Source organism: Macaca thibetana, chromosome 19 (assembly GCF_024542745.1).
Source record: "Macaca thibetana thibetana isolate TM-01 chromosome 19, ASM2454274v1, whole genome shotgun sequence".
Taxonomy (NCBI): domain Eukaryota; kingdom Metazoa; phylum Chordata; class Mammalia; order Primates; family Cercopithecidae; genus Macaca; species Macaca thibetana.
The window spans coordinates 42,311,897-42,333,215 of record NC_065596.1 but is presented as its reverse complement, the minus strand read 5'-3'; the positions used below and the strand labels follow the sequence as shown (position 1 = coordinate 42,333,215).

The 21,319-nt window shown below is 50.6% G+C and overlaps 3 protein-coding genes across 6 annotated transcripts in view; 1 reads left to right on the top strand and 2 right to left on the bottom strand.

Moving 5' to 3' along the window:
• Positions 1 to 21,319, bottom strand: part of SIPA1L3 (signal induced proliferation associated 1 like 3) — a 308,993-nt gene that overhangs the window by 86,532 nt on the left and 201,142 nt on the right. For all 4 annotated transcript variants that reach the window (XM_050768874.1, XM_050768873.1, XM_050768876.1 and 1 more), the window contains exons 7-9: positions 18,509 to 18,612; positions 14,683 to 14,840; positions 4,518 to 5,094 (exon numbers count right to left, since the gene is read on the bottom strand). In XM_050768874.1, coding sequence (XP_050624831.1) covers positions 4,518 to 5,094; positions 14,683 to 14,840; positions 18,509 to 18,612 — 839 coding nt within the window. The remainder of the gene's footprint in view (positions 1 to 4,517; positions 5,095 to 14,682; positions 14,841 to 18,508; positions 18,613 to 21,319) is intronic.
• The window catches only part of SPINT2 (serine peptidase inhibitor, Kunitz type 2), a 230,800-nt gene that overhangs the window by 177,800 nt on the left and 31,681 nt on the right, over positions 1 to 21,319 (bottom strand). The window lies entirely within an intron of this gene.
• The window catches only part of ZNF607 (zinc finger protein 607), a 405,121-nt gene continuing 393,309 nt past the window's right edge, over positions 9,508 to 21,319 (top strand). Inside the window, exon 1 of the mRNA XM_050768940.1 lies at positions 9,508 to 9,519. The gene's annotated coding sequence lies outside the window, so the exon portion shown is untranslated. The remainder of the gene's footprint in view (positions 9,520 to 21,319) is intronic.

Below are 21,319 nucleotides of genomic sequence, written 5' to 3'. Positions count from 1 at the left end.
ATGTTTTAAGAAAGTTTATGAATTTGTGTTGGGTGCCATTCAAAGCCGTCTTGGGCTGCAGGTTGGACAAGCTTGCTCTAAATGTTAAACTCTGGTAACTAACTTAATATGTCTGGGATTGTATCCAAACCATGGATTTGAGACCTTCTCCTTGTCTGATTCAGCACCATCTGATAGGTTCTCCTGGCATCCTCCACACCCCCCTTTCAAGCTCTTGGCACATGTAACTGTGTGTTTAATATCTGTCCCAGAGAGGTGCCCCATGAAAGTAGGCCTGGGTCTGTTACGGTCAGTGCTACGTCCCAGTACTGCCCAGGCCAAGGCCAGGCACATAGTAACACTCACTCAATTAACCAGTGATGGAATACCATTAGTTCAGGATGTCTGGGGCAGTCAAGTCAGCCTGCCGGGGAGAGTGTGGAATCTGTACCCTGTGGGTGCTTCACAAAGAGAGAAACTTGCTGTCATGAGTCATTCAAGGTGGGCCTGCCCCTTCATGGGAGATGGCTTATGTCACCATTCCCTGGCCCACTGGTTCCCCAGCAGGTTCTGGGGCGTTGAGACTGGGGGTGGGGGTGGGGGTATGGCTGTGGAAATGTGCTCTAAAAGGACTCCGCCAACAGTAGGAACGGGGGTGGGCGTGGGACAGAGTAGCAGTGAGGATGTGGGTAAAACATGTCACCTGGCACAGTGCCTGGCATGGTCGCTGCTTAAAAAACGCGAGCTGCTGTGAGGATTAGGGGAGGTGGAGTAGCCTAGCGTTTAAGAACCCAGGCTTGGCTGGGCACAGTGGCTCAGGCCTGTAATCGCAGCACTTTGGGAGGCCAAGACGGGTGGATCACTTGAGGCCAGGAGTTCGAGAACAGCCTGGCCAACATGGCAAAACCCCATCTCTATTAAAAATGCAAAAATTAGCTGGGTGTGGTGGCAGGCGCCTATAGTCCCAGCTACTTGGGGAGCTGAGACAGGAGAATTGCTTGAACCCGGGAGGTGGACGTTGCAGTGAGCTGAGATCGCACTGCTGCAGTCCAGCCTGGGGGACAGAGCAAGACTCCATCTCAAAAAACAAAACAAAATGAAAAATCCAAAAACCCAGGCTCTTTGGGCTCTGGGCAAGTCAAGGTATCTCTGGGCCTGTTTCCTCATCTGCAAAGTGAGGAGGAGAATGGTATCTACCTCATCAGGCTTTTGCGAGCAAGAGACGCAAAACCACCCAAGGTGCTGAGCAGGGTCTGACGCACGGCTGGCGCCTACTTGAAGCTCGCTATTATGGCTGTTGCAGCGTACAATGCATTCGTGCCTACACTCGGTTCCTGCTCACTCAGCGGCTACTGTGCACCAGATGCTGGCCTAGGTGCTGAGGACATGGCAGTGAACACGTAACGCACAGTGCATGGCAGACGGTGGTTAAGCAGGCAAAGCGGGAGAATGTGCTGCAAGCCAGGGGAGGGGGTGTGCAATCTTAGATAACAAGGCCTCACTGACAAGGCAACATGTGACCAAAGGCCTGTAGGAGGAAAGGGAGCGAGCCATGTGGTGATCAGAGCAGTGTTCCAGCAAGAGGCACAGGCAGTACAAAGGCCCTGAGGCTGGACACCGTCCTAGCATGCACATGAAATCCCAGAGGTCTGCATGGCTGGAGCAGAGACAGCAACAGGGATGTGAGGTCAGAGAAGTCGACAGGGAGTCAGGTCACACCCGGCCTCATGGGCTTCGATAAGGACTGAGGCTTTAACCTACAGTGACCTGAGGGTTTAGAGCAGAGAGGTGATGTGATCAGATTGCTCTCACTACCAGTGATGTGATCAGATTGCTCTCACTACCATGTCGAGAACAGGCCACAGAGAAGCAAGGGCAGGGGCAAGAAGGACCAGAAAGGACACTACCTAAAGTGTCCAGGAGAGACCAGGTTGGCTGGCGCCAGGGTGGGGGCTGTGGGAGAGGCGGTTGGCGTCTGCCTGCGGAAGTGGAGCTGACGAATGTGGGCATGAGAGAGAGTGGAGCCCAGGCTGATGCCAAGGCTCTGACATCCGCAAACGGAGGGATGGACTTGACCTTTTTTCCCTAAAACCTTATTTGAGTAGAGGACTTCTGTTTTACGAAGTCAGGAAACCTCTGAGAGGGGTGGGGAGAAACACTGGAGTTTGCTTTTGTTTGTTTGTTTTGAGACAGAGTCTTGCTCTGTCACCCAGGTTGGAGTACAGTGGCTTACTCTCGGCTTACTGCAACCTCTGCCTCTCGGGTTCAAGCATTTCTCCTCCCTTAGCCTCCCAAGTGGCTGGGATTACAGGTGTGTGCCACCACGCCTGGTTAATTTTTGTATTTTTAGTAGAGATGGGGTTTTACCATGTTGGCCAGGCTGGTCTCGAACTCCTGACCTGAAATAATCCATCCACCTCGGCCTCCCTAAGTGCTGGGATTACAGGTGTGAGCCACCGCGCCTAGTCACTTTTTCATTTTTTTTTTTTTTTTTGAGCTGGGGTCTTTCTCTGTTGCCGAGGTTGGAGTGCAGGGGTGTGATCATAGCTCGCTGCAGCCTCAAACTCCTGGGCTCAAGTGATCATCCCATTCAGCCTCCTGAATAGTTGAGGCCACAAGCGTGCATCACCATGCCCAGCTAATTTATTTTTTAGTTTTATTTTTTGAGAAAGAGTCTCGCACTGTCACCCAGGCTGGAGTGCAGTGGCACAATCTCAGCTCACTGCAAGCTCCGCCTTCTGGGTTCACGCCATTCTCCTGCCTCAGCCTCCCGAGTAGCTGGGACTACAGGCACTCGCCACCATGCACGGCTAATTTTTTGTATTTTTAGTAGAGATGGGGTTTCACCTTATTAGCCAGGATGGTCTTGATCTCCTGACCCTGTGATCCGCCTGCCTTGGCTAATTTATTAAAAATTTTTTTTTAGAAACAGGGTCTCACTATATTGCCCAGGCTGGTCTCAAACTCCTGGGCACAAGCAATCCTTTCTCTTTGGCCTCCCAAAGTGTTGGGATTATAAGAATGAGCCACTGCACCCAGCAATGCAGAATGATTCTTGTTCCTGCTTTTCAGTTGAAGAACCTGAATCACAAAGAAGCTAAATAACTTGGCTTAAGGTCATGCAGCTGGTAAGTGGCAGTGCTGGGACTTGAAGACAGGCCTTCTGACTCTAGATCTTGTGCTCTGAACTGCCGTGTTATATGCTATCTTTATTTAGCATGCATGCCACACCGTTCTGCCAAACCCACTGCAGAGGCAATCACTGACCACAGTCTTCTTTCTCGTGGAGCTTAGATGGTGCCTGAGTACTTCTCAGCACAATGCTTCAGGCAGACAGCAACTCAGCTGTCACCAATCTGCCACTCTTGGTTTGTCTGCTTTGTCCACGAGGGGTTTAGGGGAAGATTTCTACCTAGACTGTGAGTCTTTGTCTTTTAATAGGGCAAGTTAAACCATTCACATTTACTGTGATTGCTAACATGGAACTCATTCCTGCCATATCATTTTATGTTCCTTTGTGCTTTCTTGTATTTTTTCCTCCTCTCCCCTCTGCCCTATCCTTTAATGGTTTGAACATTTTTCATTTTATTTTAATTATTATAGAAAGTACTCTTAAACTTTTTTTTTTTTCTTTTGAGACATGGTCTCATTCTGTTGCCCAGGCTGAAGTGCAGTGGCGTGATCTCAGCTCACTGTGGCCTCAACCTCTTGGGCTCAAACAATCCTCCCACCTCAGCCTGTTGAGTAGCTGGGACCACAGGCATGCACCACCATCATGCTTCGCTAATTTTCTTGTTTTTTTTTTTTTTTTTTGTAGACAGGGTCTCACTATGATTACCCAGGTTGGTCTGGGAATTCCTGGGCTCAAGCGATCCACCACCTCAGCCTCCTAAAGTGCTGGGATTACAGGCATGAGCCAAGGCGCCTGGTCCACTTTTTTTTTTTTTTTTTTTTTTGAGATGGAGTCTGGCTCAGTCGCCCAGGCTGGAGTGCAGTGGCACGATCTCTGCTCACTGCAAGCTCCACCTCCCGGGTTCACGCCATTCTCCTGCCTCAGCCTCCCAAGTAGCTGGAACTATAGGCGACCGCCACCACACCTGGCTAATATTTTTGTATTTTTAGTAGAGGTGGGGTTTCACCGTGTTAGCCAGGATGGTCTCGATCTCCTGACCTCGTGATCTGCCCACCTTGGCTTCCCAAAGTGCTGGGATTACAGGCGTGAGCCACTGTGCCCGGCCTGGCCTACATTTTTAACCTAAGCTTAAACTTGTACTTTCCATCAATGTCCAAGGTTAATAAGTATCTCTTGTCTTTCCAAGGTAACAGCATGAAGATCCTTAGATCTCTGGCACAAAATCTTCCAGAGGAAGAACCTAGCTGCAGAACCCACAAGATGTCTAGTGTGCCAGTGACAACTGTGATTCTCTTGGGGCCAGTGCATGTCTTAGCCTAACTGACTGGGCTAGGGAGATATTTCAGTGGTTCCTGAGGCCGAAACCATACGAACCGCCGCCCTGTTGCCGGGCTCTTGCCCTTACCTTCAGTCTCTGCACGATCTCCCTTATGTCCTCCACAGAGCCCTCTGTCGCCTGTAGGAAGATGTGGTCCCCTCGTCCATAGAATATTTTGAGTGTGGAGGAGTCTGGAGTCCAGCCAATGACATCCCCGCAGTAGCAGTTGAACACCACCTCCTTGGTGCGTAGGTCCAGGAGCACCACAAACTCATTGGAAATTCCCAAAATGCAGTCGATTTCCACCCCCTGGGCGTAGTCCTGGGCCGCCACCCTCCAGGCGATGGCCCCTGCGCTGTGCTGCTCAGCGCCGGCCCGTGCTTTTGTCTTTTCCTTCTTCTTGGAGGTCAGGGAGATGAGGTTGAATTTGCCGGTGGAGTCGATGGGGGTGTTGGAGACACAGTTTTCGGCCAGGTCCTTGAGATACTCCTGGCGGGTCCTGGTGGCCATGGTGTGGAACTTGTCGGACTTGTGCGCGGCATTCTCAGCGTTAATCGCCTTGGCCAGCAAGAAGTCTCTGAAGACGTCGGATTTGCGGAATGTGGTTCCACTGGGGATGGGGGGGCCGAAAGGAGGAGCGTCTTTGGATCGGGTCACAGCCATACTGTGGAGGGAGAGATTATTTAGATGGTGGGAAGAAAGGCACGAAGACACTTTAGAAAGAAAATATTCGATCAAAAAATAGGAATAGGGTTTTTTTGTTTGTTTTGTTTTATCGAGACAGGTCTCACTCTGTCACCCAGGCTGGAGTGCAATGGTGCAATCATAGCGCACTGCAGCTTTGACCTCCTGTCCGCAAGCAATCCTCCTGCCTCAGCCTCCCAAGTAGCTGGGACTACAGGCTCACACCACCATGCCCAGGCAATCTTGTCTATTTTTTGTAGAGAGGAGGTCTCACTATGTTGCCCAGGCTGGTCTCAAACTCCTGGGCTCAAGTCATCCTACCTCCTGGGCTTCCCAAAGTGTTGGGATTACAGGTGTGAGCCACCACACCCAGCCAAATGGTTTCCTTCTGAAGAATGAAAGCCCACGTCTAATTAGTAAGTTGCTGGCTAACCAGATTCGGAATCTAATATAAAGTCAGCTGGGTGCAGTGGCTCATACCTGTAATCCCAGCACTTTGTGAGGCTGAGGCGGGCAGATCACCTGAGGTCAGGAGTTCGAGACCAGCCTGACCAATATGGTGAAACCCTGTCTCTACTAAAAATACAAAAAAAACTGGCTGGGCGTGGTTGTGGGCGCCTGTAGTCCTAGCTACTCGGGAGGCTGAGACAGGAGAATGGCGTGAACCCGGGAGGCGGAGGTTGCAGTGAGTCGAGATGGCACCACTGCACTCTAGCCTGGGGTACAGAGCGAGACTATGTCTCAAAAAAAAACAAGAAACAAAAAACAATAAACAAAAAACCAAAAAAGTGTTAGGGCACATACACATTTTCTATAAAGCAGATGTCTGAACATCCTCTGACATCAAAGGGTAACTCTCCAAGGACTGTCCAGTTATTCTTGTTTTAAATACACTTAAGACTGTGTGGCAGATCAGATTATAGTTTGGCAAAAATCCACTCCCTCAGTGCAGTGGCGCGATCTCGGCTCATGGCAACCTCTGCCTCCTGGGTTCAAGCGATTCTCCTGCCTCAGCCTCCCAAGTAGCTGGGACTACAGGTGCCCACCACCACGCCCGGCTAATTTTGTATTTTTAGTAGAAACGGGGTTTCTCCTAGGCTGGTCTCCAACTCCCGACCTCAGGTGATCTGCCTGCCTTGGCCTCCCAAAGTGCTAGGATTACAGGCGTGAGCCACTGCGCCCAGCCTAAAGTTTACTTTTAAATTAAAAGATTTAAAAATATTTAAATTGGGGAAGATATTAAAAAAAAAAAATACACCCCCTCCTCTCCACCTTCAGAGGCAGGCACACCCCACGGATCTTGGTCATGTGACTTGATCTGGCCAACGGCTTCCAAGTTAAAGGCTTGAAGAGTGTGTGTGTGTGTGTGTGTGTGTGTGTGTGTGTTCGGGTAGGGGGGACTCACTGCTAAGCACCTGCCATCCCTGTGGGTGAACAGACCCCAAGTAGTCTACTGGTCCCAGAAGATGAGGGACCTCTGGAGCAGACCTGGAACCAAGTCCAGCCAAACTCCAGCAGACACGCAGATGTGTGAACCAGAAAGAAACATTAATGTTTGTCACTGAGCTCTGGGGTGGTTTGTGCAGCTTTACTGCACAAATAGCTGACTGATGTAGAATGTTTACGAGGTTTAGTTCTTTTGAACACTTGTGTGACACAAGTATACCTTGTAAGTCTTCTCAACAAAGGTTATTTTGAAAATTCATTGCATTCCTGTAGTAGATGCTGAGGTTTAAAGAAGAAGAAAAAAATAATAAAGGAAGTTCATTGTAATAGGAAGTTAGAATGGAACTCTTCCTGTTTGGGATTTGATGGAGGCACTATCATGATAGAAATAGGATAGCAACTCAGGAGAACGTAAAGAGAAAATTAGGCCTGGTGTGGTGGCACATGCCTATAGTCCTAGACACTCGGGAGGCTGAGGCAGGAGAATCACTTGAATCTAGGAGGCGGAGGTTGCAGTGAGCCAAGAATGAGCCACTGCACTCTAGACTGGGCGACAGAGAGAGACACTGTGTCAAAAAGAAAAAAAAAGAGAAAATGATCTGAAAACTCCATTCCCCCAAACTCTTATACCTCATTTCCCACTATGTAAACTATGGAGAGAGAAAAGGAATTTGTGGAGAAAGCTGGGGGGTGAGCCCCATTCTCTCCCTACCCAACCCCCAGCAGGAGGGGTCCCCTAGGTAAGGCTTTTTTTTTTTTCTGAGATGGAGTATCACTCTGTAGCTCAGGCTGGAACACAATGGCGCAATCTTGGCTCATCGCAACCTCCTCCTCCCTGGGTCAAGCAATTCTCCTGCCTCTTCCTCCCAAGTAGCTGGGATTACATGCACCTGCTACCACGCCCGGCTAATTTTGTATTTTTAGTAGAGACAGGGTTTCACCATGTTGGTCAGGCTGGTCTTGAACTACTGACCTCAAATGATCTACCTGCCCTGGCCTCCCAAAGTGCTGGGATTACAGGCATGAGCCACCGCGCCCAGCCCCAAGGTGATCCTTACAGCAGCGAGGGGACTGGGATCTGTCTCCTGCCTGTGTAGGAAGCCCTGGAAAAGCCCGGCAAGCAGCCAGCCAGCTCCAGCCGCAATCCACATGGCACTTCCTTGCCTCCCTTTTCCTCCCTGTACTCCAACCCTGGATGGGTCAGAACCTGGCAGTGAGCAGGGTTGGGAGGAGGAGAAGTACAAGGTGCAGAAGCAGGAGAGGTAACCAGGCTCTCTACCCATTGAGGCTTCTGGGCGGAAGGAGCCCTGAGCCCGGACAGGGAGAAGATCTGTTGATGAGTCACATTTGGAGATTTGATGAATATCTTGGATGTGATGCTCTGATGACCAAATTAAATAGAGGCTCGGTGGCCTTTGGGCAGATTATTGCTAAAAGTGCACAAAAAGGCCAAGGCACCTGCCAGAATATTCACTGAGGGCAGGTGAGTTATGTTCTTCATGTTTCTTTCATTATTATTTTTTGAGATGGAGCCTTGCTCTGTCACCCAGGCTGGAGTGCAGTGGCAAGATCGCAGCTCACTGCAACCTCCACCTCCCAGGTTCAGTCAATTCTCCCGCCTCAGTCTCCAGGGTAACTGAGATTACAGGCGTGCACCACCATGCCTAGCTAATTTTTTTTTTTTTTTTTTTTTAATTTTTGTATTTTTGGTAGAGATGGGGTTTTACCATGTTGGCCAGGTTGCTCTTGAATTCCTGGCCTCAAGTGATCTGCCTGCCTTGGCCTCCCAAAGTGCTGGGATTACAGGTGTGAGCCAATGCACCCAGCCTGCTCTTTTCTCTCTTTCTCTCTTTCTTTTGAGACAGAGTCTTGCCGCTCTGTTGCCCGGGCTAGAGTGCAGTGGTGTGATCTCAGCTCACTGCAACCTCCGCCTCCTGGGTTCAAGCCTCCCAAGTTTAAGCGATTCTCCTGTCTCAGCCTCCTGAGTAGCTGGGATTACAGGCATGCACCACCACACCCGGCTAATTTTTGTATTTTTAGTAGAGACGAGGTTTCTTTTTCTTTTTTTTTGATTCTTTCTTTTTTTTTAATTCTTCTAGAAATGGGGTTTCACCATGTTGGTCAGGCTGGTCTTGAACTCCTGGCCTCATGATCTGCTTGCCTTGGACTTCCAAAGTGCTGGGATTGCAGGTGTGAGCCACCGTGCCCGGTCTGTTTATATTTCTTAATGGCACAAGGTGATACAATAAGTTAACTATGTTTTCCTAAAAATGCATGGTATTTTCATCCTTGATTAAAACCTCTATTTGTCAGTACAGTGTCAAGACAGAATTCCTACTGTTTCTCTTCCAACTGTAGGATAATTTTAAAAAATAGAGATTATGGATTAAAAATACTCCATGAAACTCCAACCCAATGACACGTTTGCCCAGGTTTTGTTGATTCCCTCCCCTTACCCCCAACTCTTGACAAAGGTAACAGTGCGACACTCATCCATTTGTTTGACAAGCACGTCCTGGACTCCATGCTCTTGGGCATTGGGGATAACGTGGTCCCTGCCTTCCCAGAGCTTCTAGCCCAGGAGGAGGGACATACTAAATCAACACACTGAGATAAACTCATAAAGACAAGGAAAGGGAACAGGGCGGGTTATGACAAAACTAGAGAAAGACCTGATTTGGACAGGGAGAATCTGGGAGGGCCTCTCTGAGGACGTGACGATGAAGCTGGGAACTAAGGGCTGAGTGGAACCAGAGGAAGAGCTGGGGGAGAGTGCTGCAGCCAGGGGGTGCAGCACAGGTAGCGGCCAACTAGGGAAGGCCAGGGTGGGCAGAGCCCAGAAGGCAAGGAGCAGGAGGCCGTGAGGTCACCAGAGGCCAGGCCACACGGGGCCCTGGTGGGTTAGCACTTCCAATCCTTATCATGAGAGCAGGCAACCATTTAATGATCCGATCTGGTGGTGAAACGATTCCGTCTGCCTCCTCTGATTCAGTCTGCCATTCCCTGCCCTGCTCTGTGCTCAGGAAGGACGATCTCTCCAGCTGTGTCACCTGGGTTCCTGTGCCCTGTGAGTTTGGCCAATGGGAAGCACTGGCAGGGGATGGGAAGACAGGAGGAGAGAGGCTGGAGTTTTTTTTTTTTTTTTTTTTTTTTTTTTTTGAGACGGAATCTCGCTCTGTCGCCCAGGCTGGAGTGCAGTGGCGCCATCTCCGCTCACTGCAAGCTCCGCCTCCCAGGTTCACGCCATTCTCCTGCCTCAGCCTCCGAGTAGCTGGGACTACAGGCGCCCGCCACCACGCCCGGCTAATTTTTTTGTATTTTCGGTAGAGACGGGGTTTCACCGTGTTAGCCAGGATGGTCTCGATCTCCTGACCTTGTGATCTGCCCACCTTGGCCTCCCAAAGTGCTGGGATTACGAGCATGAGCCACCGCGCCCGGCCAAGGCTGGAGTATTTCTTTGTCTTCCTCCCTGAGGGACTGTGATGATAGCGTCAATGGCTGTCATCTTTGGTCCCTTACAGCTACTGCTCCTGTTGGGCTGCCCCTCTCCCAGGGCCACAGCTCTCATCAGCTTTCAGAAACTTCTCCCGTCTCCCTCTGAGCCCATCAAGCTTTGGGGGTGGGTATAAGGCTCCTGCCCTGGCTAGTCCCTGCATGCAGCATCTTCCCACACAGTTCCTGCAAGCTCCCCACACCTCTGTTAGTGGCATCAACTCCCTTTGGTTAAATCCTTGAGGGAGATCTGCTTCTCGCTGGGTTCCCAATGGAGGCAGACGCTGGCAGAGGGACAACAGATTGGCAATCTGCGGAGAACACTGTGGCTGTCTCATGAAGAATGGACGGGAGGATGGGGCATGTGCAGGAGACCAGAGAGGGAGCTACTGCGGGACCCCAGCCGATCAGGCCAGACTCCTCACTCTCCATCTCTGGCCTTGACTGTCTAGTGACCCTTCATGCCCCAGGAGTGCCACGTGGCTGGGTGCTGCTCTGGGCTGAGTGGATTCCCCAGCACAGGTGCTCCATGCTGACTAAAGTAATGGTTTAAAAGTGGACAGATGAAACACGTTTCTACCAAGGTATGGTGGGCATAGCTTTAACAGAAAAACGCATTTTCCAGAGCGGACATGCTTCAAAGAATGCCACACACACCAGGCAAATTTTCTTCTGTGGGAAATCTTGTAGGCATGGCCTTACCCCAGGCAGGGGGATGGATGAGATGACCTCCCCTGTCCCTCTCTCTACTGAATGGGGCAGTCAGATTGCACCTTACAGAGATGAAGAGCTCTGCAACTTCTTCTTTTTTGTGTGTGTGTGTGAAACAGTTTCACTCTTGTCTCTCAGGCCAGAGTGCAATGGCGTGATCTCAGCTCACCGCAACCTCTACCTCCTGGGTTCAAGTGATTCTCCTGCCTCAGCCTCCAGAGTAGCTGGGATTACAGGCACTTGCCACCATGACTGGCTAATTTTGTACTTTTTTTAGTAGAGATGGGACTTCTCCATGTTGGTCAAGCTGGTCTCGAACTCCTGACCTCAGGTGATCCACCTACCTCGGCCTCCCAAAGTGCTGGGATTACAGGCGTGAGCCATCGCGCCTGGCTGAGCTTTGCAACTTCTTAATTTAGCACTTAGCTGCTTACAGTGACAGATTTTGGCTTTTCCTATATTCCTGATTCATGATTTTACGAATCATAAAATTGCAAACGGCTGAAGGTTTTTGAGCCATCAGAACAGCTGGTCCTTTACTTCCCAGTGGGAGCGACTGGGTTTTGAGAGTTCACAGGCTGCAGGGATGATGCGGGTGGTCATTCGGAAATGGCACACTTGAAACAGAAAGGATGACAACTCACGACACAACCAGGAGACGAGGTGACCTGGTGGCCACCTAAACACTGGAGGGCAATAAGTGTTGCTACAACACTCAGAATTATTCATTCAACCGTTATTTTTTCAGTGCCTACAACACTGGGGCCAGGCGTCTTTCCAGCAAGCAAAGATGGCTTTAGGGTCCACTATGTGCCCAGCTCTGTGCTGTGACAGATACAGGAAGCTAAACATGACATGGGATGGGGTTACTGTCAAAGGAGGCAAGAGCCATGTAATTTTTTTTTTGAGACAGAGTCTTGCTCTGTCACACAGGCTGGAGTGCAGTGGGGCTCACTCTAGCCTTGACCTCCTGGGCTCAAGTGATCCTCCCACCTCAGCTGGGATTACAGGTGCATGCCAGCATTCCTGGCTAATTTGTAATTTGTTTTTATAGAGACAGGGTCTCCCTATGTTGTCCAGGCTGATCTTGAACTCCTAGGCTCAAGTGATCCTCCTGCCTCAGCCTCCCAAAGTGCTGGGATTACAGGCATGAGTCACCATGTCCGGCCCATCATATCATTTTTATGGTGTGATGTGTGCTATGACAGAAACATGTTGGGCAATGGCACTTGGAGCAGGTAAGGAACCACTGGAGGATGTCAGAGGCTCATCTGAGTTCAGTGTTTTTTTTTTTTTTTTTTTTTTTTTTTTTTGAGATGGAGTCTTGCTCTGTCGCCCAGGCTGGAGTGCAGTGGTGCAGTCTTGGCTCACTGCAACCTCTGCCTCCTGGGTTCAAGCGATTCTCCTCTCTCAACCTTCAGAGGAGCAGCTGTGATTACAGGCACCTGCCACAACACCTGGCTAATTTTTGTATTTTTAGTGGAGATGGGGTTTCACCATGTTGGCCAGGTTGGTCTCCAACTCCTGACCTCAGGTGATCTGCCTGCCTCAGCCTCCCAAACTGTTGGGATTACAGGTGTGAGCCACCGCACCTAGCCCTGAGTTCAGTCTTGAAGGACAATCAGAAATTCACTGAGTTGGGGGCCAGGAGTTGGGGGTTTCAGGAGAAGGTAAGCTGGGGAGCTGTGGTCAGGCTCCCTCCACAGGCGAGAGGCAGGGTCAGGTCTGTCCAGAGAGCAGCGGCCTGTGGGGAAGGAGGGATGGGAAGGCAGGGTGATGGCTGAGGAGTCGCTTCGGTTGTATCTCTAACATTTTCTTTCTTTAAAAGTGAAGGAAAGAGGGAGAGCTGAGGCAAACAAAGCAAAATGTTAACATCTGTTAAAGCTGGCGGTGGGCACATGGGTGTCTGTTAAATGATTTTCTGCATGTTTAAAATATTGCATAATAAAAATACTTTAAATTAAATTATAAAAAACAAGACAGGTTTGTGTGTCAGAGAGAAGAAATCACTCTGGAGACCATGCAGAGGCAGGCCTGGAAGGGTGGGAGGTTGGCTGCAGGCTGATGTGATGACCCCAGTAGGAGAGGGAAGGTCAGAGTGGGGACGAAGAAGAGAAAGTCACCCCCCCGACCAGCTCAACCCCTCACCTGTGAAGCATCCTAAGAAGGCTGCCTCCTTTTCCAGTGTGTGCATGTGTATGTGTGCGTGTGCATGTGTGTGCATGTATGTGTGTGCATGCGTATGTGTGTGCATAGGTGCATGTGTTTATGTGTGCCGTGTGAGTGCATGTATGTGTGTGCACGTATGTGTGTGCATGTATTTATGTGTGCCTGTACGAGTGCATGCATGTGCGTGCATGTGTGCGTGTGCATGGATGTGTGCATGCATGTGTGCGTGTGTGTGTGCATCTGCCTGTGCATGCATGCATGTGCATGTGTGTAAATATCTCCCATCTCATCTAAGATTAGTCCTCAGCCCCACAAAGGGCCTGAGGCGCAGGCACTCTAGCTGCTGCGGCATGTTCCAGGAACCGACGGGCAGGGGGAGAGGGGGCCTTAGGTCCCGGGACATGCCTGGAAGGAGGCCCTGCCACGCAGTGTGCTGGCTCCCAGTAGCCAGTGGGCAACACGTGCAGCACAGCAGTGCTTGACAGCCAGTGCTGCAGGCTGGGATGCCCCTCCCTTCCCTCGCCCAGCCGAGGGAGACAGCTGGTAGACCCGTGGTAATTCCGCAGCGACTATCAGTGCATATATATACGTACTCTGCTCCAGCACCTCCATTTCTAGAATTTCTTTTACAGCTGTATGCTTGGACTCAGGCACAATCAGACTATAAATAAGACTGTTCATTGCATCAAGCAACAACCCTAATACCCATCAGTAGAGGACAGGAGATGACCCCGCATCCATACAGTGGAATATGGAGCGTCAGAAAGAACAAAAAGCACTTCATGTACAGGTAGGAAAAGATCTCAGCTGTGTGCGGTGGCTCACACTTACAATTCCATCACTTTGGGAGGCTGAGGCTGGAAGATCGCTTGAGGCCATGAGTTCAAGATCAGCCTGGGTAAAACAGAGAGACCCCATCTCTACTAATTTTTTTTTTTAATTAGCTAGGCATGGGGGTGTGCACCTGTAGCTCCAGCTACTCAGGAGGCTGAGGCAGGAGGATCGTTTGAGCCCAGGGGGTCAAGGCTGCAGTGACCTATGATTGCACCACTACATTCCAGCCTGGGCAACAGAGTAAGACCCTGTCTTTAAAAAAAAAAAAAAAAAACAACCCTAAACAACAAAAACCTCAATTCTACCTCCAAAGCAGGGCCCACCTCCACAGGCAGGCCCTGCTTCCCCCCGACTTTCCTCTGGGCCATCACTCGTGCCTCTCGGTCCTTGAAGCCCGGTGCCCAGGCCTGGCTGGTGATTCTGGCTCTAGGACAGGCACACAACTCCAACTGGGCCAGTGAGCCCCAGTTCAGGGGCTTCTGATGCAACTCCTGGGAAAGAAAAGCTCTCATTTTGGGGGATTTGTGGCTGGCAGGATGTTCACCTCAGAGCTGCTGGAAAGGTGACCCCCAGGAGAGGGGGGCAGATCCAGCCAGGCCTAACCGTGCCATTTTTGAGAGCTTATATACACAACTGTCTTTTTGTCTCCAGCCACATTGAGATGGGTCTTCCGTCACTCGAAACAAAAGATTACAAGCAAATACAAATCTCTGATGGTTTCCTTAGCAAAACCGGGGAGCCACGCCCCTTTCTGGCAGAAAACCACTCTCTGAGATGGTGTGGGGAGTGTGCGCTGCGCTCTCCTCCTGAAGCACAACATGTGAGGTGGTGGGGGGCCCTGTACTGGGACCCACTCGGGCCAGCTGCCTGCCCCTCTCTCCGTGCACTGCTGGGGACCGGGTGTGGCGGGGCATACCTGTAGCAGACGTTATCAGTGCAGGGATTGTGGACTCGGACAATGATGAAGACGTGCTGGAAGTGGGAGCGGATGTTCTTGGGGGTGAACGGTAGCGCGCCAGGCTCCTGGAAGATGATCGTCACGATGTCGTTCCCTATGTGCCTCTTCCGTAGCAGCTGGGAAAGGGCAACAGAGGGGGACAGGAACGTGTCACAGGTTGGCCTGAGGGGTCCTGCCTGGACCATTGCCACAGCTCCTTACCCACCCCCATTCCCGCTCCCTGCTCACACACAGCCCAAGAAACGAGCTTCCTGTGGTTCCCTCTCATTCAGGATAAAGGACAAACATCTTGCCATGGCCCAGCAGGCCCCCGTCACCTCTCTGACATTCCCCATGGCCCGGCAGGCCCCCGTCACCTCTCTGACATTCCCCATGGCCCCTGCTCACTCTGCTGCAGCCATACCCACCTCCTGCTGCTCCTCAACCATGCCAGAAACACTTCTTTGAGGCCTCTGCACCTCTGTTCCCTCTGCTAGGAACATTCTTCCTGAGTCCCCACGTGGCTTCCTTCCTCACCTCCTCTGGTCTTGCAGAAACCTCCCTCCCAGGGAGGCCTTTGCTGACTACGTTATCCAACATCCATCCCACCACAACACTCCCTGATCTTTGCTTTCCTGTCCCCATTACTTAACACTTATTGACACTCAGCACAGACAGTTTTCCCCTCTTCCTTTTGTTTCCTGTCTCTTCCCACTGAAGTGGCAGTTCCATGAGAACAGGGATTTTGTTCAATGCCCACCGCTGTACCCTCAGTACCCAGCACAGTGCCTGGCATACAGGAGGTGCTCAATAAATATGATCCAGAGAGCACAGGCTGGTGCCCTTCAACTTGCTCAAAGCCACACTCAGGGACAATGGCAGAGTCAGATCCCAGGTCACTGGCAGGGCCAGTTATGGCGCCACCCCTTCCCTGGACCCTGACTGAGGTCAAGACGGCTGTGGCTTCCGAGTGCCCTATGGGACCCTCACCCTCTGATACAATTTGGCTGTGTCCCCACCCTACAGTTCATCTTGAATTGTAGCTCCCATAATTCCCATGCGTTGTGGGAGGGACCCGGTGGGAGGTAATTGAATCACGGGGGTGGGTCTTTTCCGTGCTGTTCTCGTGGTAGTAAACAAGTCTCACGAGATCTGATGGTTTTATAAAATGGTAGTTCCGCTGCACAAGCTCTCTTGCCTGCCACCATGGAAGACATGATTTTGGTCCTTCTTTGCCTTCTGCCATGACTGTGAGGACTCCCCAGCCATGTGGAGCTGTGAGTCCATTAAACCTCTTTTTCTTTATAAACTACCCAGTTTTGGGTAAATCTTCATTAGCAGTGTGAAAACGGACTAATACACCTTTTCTCCCCTGCTGGTCAGTCTCCGAGGAAGACTCTGTTATCTTCACAGGTGACGCTGTATTCACTGTGTTTGGCTTATTTGCTGATATTATATTGTTATTTTTCTTTTTTTTTTTTTGAGACGGAGTTTCGCTCTTGTTGCCCAGGCTGGAGTGCAATGGTGCTATCTCAGCTCACTGCAACCTCCGCCTCCTGGGTTCAAGTGATTCTCCTGCCTCAGCCTCCTGAGTAGCTGGGATTACAGGCATGTGCCACCACGCCCAGTTAATTTTGTATTTTTAGTAGAGACAGGGTTTCTCCATGTTGGTCAGGATGGTCTCGAACTCCTGACCTCAGGTGATCTCCCTGCCTCGGCCTCCGAAAGTGCTGGGATTACAGGTGTGAGCCACCGCGCCCAGCCTATTATACCGTTCTTATTTACACAGTTCTAGTATTCACATAACTGTTAAGGAATCTGCCAATGCAGGAGATCCACGGACGAGAGTCCCATGGAGCTCTAAGTGACGTGGCTCACAGCATGAACTCCAGACACGCTTTGCAGCTCAACTCCTACTGTTGAATCGTTAGTTCTTTATGTGTGTTTTAAGTGGCATTAAATCAAGTTGCTAAAGTAGCTATTGACTATGGCTGGTCCTGTACTAAACACTGTACAGCCGTCTCTTCAATTTATCTTCTCAATGAATCTCCTAACAACCCCGAGAAGTGTTAACTCACTTTGCCCCGCTTTACAGATGAGAAAACTTAGGCTTACAGAGGTTAAGTAATTTTCCCTAAGTCATGTAGTGACGGAGGGAAAGAGCCTGGATTCTAACCCATTTCTTTACGACTCAAGCTTTTCTCCAGCACGCCTCCCACTTACTCAGGAACAGCTACTGCTCCCTGCACCCCTCCTGCGTGTCGGGCCCTGTCACGCTCCAGTTGCCGCAGGAGTGTATGGACCTTTCTCAATGACCCTGAGACAGGGGCACTACCATTCTAACCATTTTACACAGGAGGGACTCAAGGCCCAGAGAGGTGAAATCACTTACTCGAGATCGCACAGCTAGGAAGTAGCAAAGAAAGAACTCAAATTCAGGTCTAATTCTGAGATAACAGCCTTTTTTTTTTTTTTTTTTTTTTTTTTGAGACAGAGTCTTGCTGTGTTGCCCAGGCTGGAGTGCAGTGGCACGATCTCAGCTCACTGTAACCACTGCCTCCTGGGTTCAAGCAATTCTTGTGCCTCAGCTGGGACTATAGGCACACGCCACCACATCCAGCTAATTTTTGTATTTTTAGTAAAGACGGGGTTTCACCATATTAGACAGGCTGGTTTCAAACTCCCGACTTCAGGTGATCTGCCGGCCTCGGCCTCCCAAAGTGCTGGGATCACAGGCATGAACCACCAAGCCTGGCCTAAGACCAAAGCTATTAATAGCATGTTTTTAGATGAACCTTAGGAAATCAATATTTGACCATTTTTGGCCTACAATGTCACTTGTGCCAAATGGGAAAACATGTACACTTACTTCCTAAACTGTCAACACTCTGGGGCTTCCGTTCATTAGGAACTGGAAGAACTGCTCTGTGGGCCCAGCCTGCAAGCTGAGTCCAGGAGAAGAGCGGGGTCACAGCTGCAGCCTCCTGGCAATGGGTGTTTGGTGGTGCTGCCCACCGAGTATCCCTGCCTCCTCCTGGCAGCCACACCCACCTAGTTTGGGAAAGCACCATCCCAACCTCCGTCCATGTTTCAAGTTGAGCTGGCGCCACTCACCCTCTCTGGGGTGGGCATGAGCCTCGGGCTTAGCCAGTCTGCCCCTTCCACCCCCACCCCAGGCCCCGAGACTGGCATGTGAATGGTCCAATGAGACAGTTCTGAAACACTTCGGGACAACTGGAAAGAACAGCACTCTTCCTGCTGGGGTGGCTAAGCTGGTAGGATGTGAGCCTGTGGCTACAAGGAGGTGTCTCTGCCCTGCACCTGTGAATAAAGCTGCTGCAAAGAAAAGCGGAGGTGCGAAATGGGGAGGATTCCTAATATTGTTGGAGTCCCTGGATCCAACCAGACCTGAGGCCAGCCCTCTCCAGAATCTTAAGAGTTATATAACCGAGTAAATCTCTTTCTAGTTAAGCCAGTTTGGTGTTTCTGTTACTTGCAGTCAAAATAATGTTGACTGATTCACTCTTCTTCTTAAGACCAGTGATGACTCAAGAGGCCCTGGAGGGGAGTCGGGGTAGCTGGGGCCAAGCAGGGTGCCCAAAGAGCAGCAGGAAAGACTGGGGCCAAAGTGACATCTCGAACCACACCTGGCCTGGTCTCTAACCCCCAGGGAAAATGACTACGGTAAAGATGGCCTCCAAGGCCAAGGGCCTCCATATGATCCACATGACGGTACTGAGAGGGCCAATGCTGGTGGGTGGGCAGTCAACATCCAGCAGCCGTGCCTCTGCTGAAAATCACTGACCTGCTGCCTGTTGTTGGGGGTGTAAGGGAGCAGGGTGGAGACGTGGAACATGATCTCGTAGTCCTGGTACGTCGTGTAGAGGGAGTGGGTTCCCGTGGAGTCGGCTGAAACAGAAATGCCAGTTAGGACCATGTTTCCAAAACCTCTGGGTTTTTGCCATATCCCACGTACCATCTGTGCTGGTTTTTAACTTGGTGCTTTCACTTCAATCCACTCTTAAAAATTAAATACATTGGCCAGTCGCGGTGGCTCATGCCTATAATCCCAGCACTTTGGGAGGCTGAGGAGGGTGGATCATCTAGGTCAGGAGTTTGAGACCAGCCTGGCCAACGTGGTGAAACCCCGTCTCTACTAAAAATACAAAAATTAGCCAGGCGTGGTGTTGGGCACCTGTAGTCCCAGCTACTCAGGAGGCTGAAGCAGAAGAATCGCTTGAACCCGGGAGCTGCAGCTTGCAGGGAGTCAAGATCACTCCACTGCACTCTAGCCTGGGCGACAGGGTGACTGTGTCTCAAAAAAAAAACCAAAAAAATTAAATACATTTAGATAAAAAGGAAACCTCATTGCTATGCACCCACCAGACTGGTAAAAATTAAAAAGTCTGACAGCACCAAAGGTTGGTGAGGATGTGGAGCAAACGGAACCCTCGAGGTGGCTGGTTAGGTGTGTAACGCGGTCCGAGCACTTCGGAAAACTTTTTAGCAATCTCTCTTAAGCCTGAAGATGGGCTTCATTGAAAACCTAGCACTTCCTCTCCTCGGACCACAGCCCAAAGAAATCATGCCCACGTGTCCTGGGATATGGGTATAAGAAGCTTCACGTGTCAGTCACAAGAATGTGTGAACACACTGGTCAATTCACACTGTGGAAAAATATACAGCCAGGAAAAGGAACGAGCCACGGCTGTGGCTTGGGGGAATCCTCTGAATGTTGAGTGAAAGATGCTGACACAAAGCAGCACACACGGCATGATCCCATTCATGTGACGTGCAAAAGCAGGTCAGAGTATACCAGTCAGGGATGCGTACGTAAGTAGCAAAATTATGAAGAAAAGCAAAGAAATGATTATCACTAAGAATCAGGATATGGGTTCTCTCTAATAGGAAGGGAGGGTTATGACCAGGAAGAGGCAAACCTACTTATTGAGCCCATGTTTCAGAGGGGGAAACGGAGGCATGGAGAGGGAGTGCCTTCCCAAGGTCACGCTGCACTAAGTGGTGAGTCTGGATCAGAACTCAGGCTGTCGGACTCCAGATCTGTTTTTGTTGTTGTTGTTGTTATTTGTTTGTTTTTGAGACAGAGTTTTGCTCTGTCACCCAGGCTGGAGAGCAATGGGGCAATGTGGGCTCACTGCAACCTCTGCCTCCTGGGTTCAAGCAATTCTCCTGCTTCAACCTCCCGAGTAGCTGGGATTACAGGCGCCTGCCACCATGCTTGGATAATTTTAGTATTTTTAGTAGAGACAGGGTTTCACCACGTTGGCCAGGCTGGTCGAACCCCTGACCTCAGGTGATCCACCTGCCTCAGCCTCCCAAAGCGCTGGGATTACAGGCGTAAGCCACTGTGCCCGGCCTCCAGATCTGTTCTTAACAATATTCAATGCTGCCTCAGTGTCCGGTGGGGACACTGAGGCCACAGCTGCCAGTGCCAGAGCCAGGTCGGGAGCCAGGTAACCTCAAGGTGTCTGCTCAAGCCAGGACCATCCCTGCCTGTAATTTGGGGAGACTACTTCTAGGAGCACTACGCTTCCCGGGGTCCTCTCCGAGAACGCACTTCCTGGCCAGGCATGGTGGCTCACACCTGTAATCCCAGCACCTTGGGAGGCTGATGTGGGTGGATCACCTGAGGTCAGAAGTTCAAGACCAGCCTGGCCAACATGGTGAAATCCCATCTCCACTAAAAATACAAAATTAGCTGGGTTTGGTGACATGCGCCTGTAATCCCAGCTACTCAGGAGGCTAAGGTGGAAGAATCGCTTGAATCCAGGAGGTGGAGGTTGCAGTGAGCCAAGATCGCTCCACTGCACTCCAGCCTGGGTGACAGAGCAAGACTCTGTCTCAAAAAAATGAAAAACAAAAAAACCAAAAAAAAAAAACAAACAATACTAACACTCACACCTGCCAGCTTCCTCCACGCCAGGCGAGCCCAGTGAGGCCTGCTGCCTCCCTGCCCGCCTAGGGGGACACCCACACTGGCAGAGCTCTGGGAAGCACCTGGCACAGAGGGAGGGCTCAGGATGTTTGGGGCAATGCTGTCCCACGGAACCCTCACCGTGCAACTGTGCTTCCAAGGTTAAGTGCAATTATTACCTTCACTCTACAGATGAGGAAACTGAGGTCAAGAGAGGCAAAGCCACCTGTCCAAGATCACGAAACTAGCAAATGGCATAATATCATGCTCGTTCCTCCTACAGCCTCCTTTAGCAGGGGAGGAGGGGAAGGTGGTGATGGCCTCAGGCACCGGCCTAACACTTCACTTCTCTAAGATTTGTCTCCTGATCTGGGCTTCCGTTTTCTAGAAGAGCAAACCGAGTCTTGGTGAGGTGTGGGGCAGAGCAATTGACTGAGCCATCTCGGGGCCTTCTCACTCCCAGCCGATGAAAACTCACCCCCAAGGACAGTGGCAGTCCATTCCCCAGGGAGCTGTGACACCTGTGAACATCACCCATCCACCCACCTAACTACTGCTCATGAAACATTTTGATCCTATACATCATATACAAATATATTTTTTCTTTCTTTTTTTTTTTTTTTTTTTTTGAGATAAAGTTTTGCTCTTGTTGCCCAGGCTGGAGTACAGTGGTGTGATCTC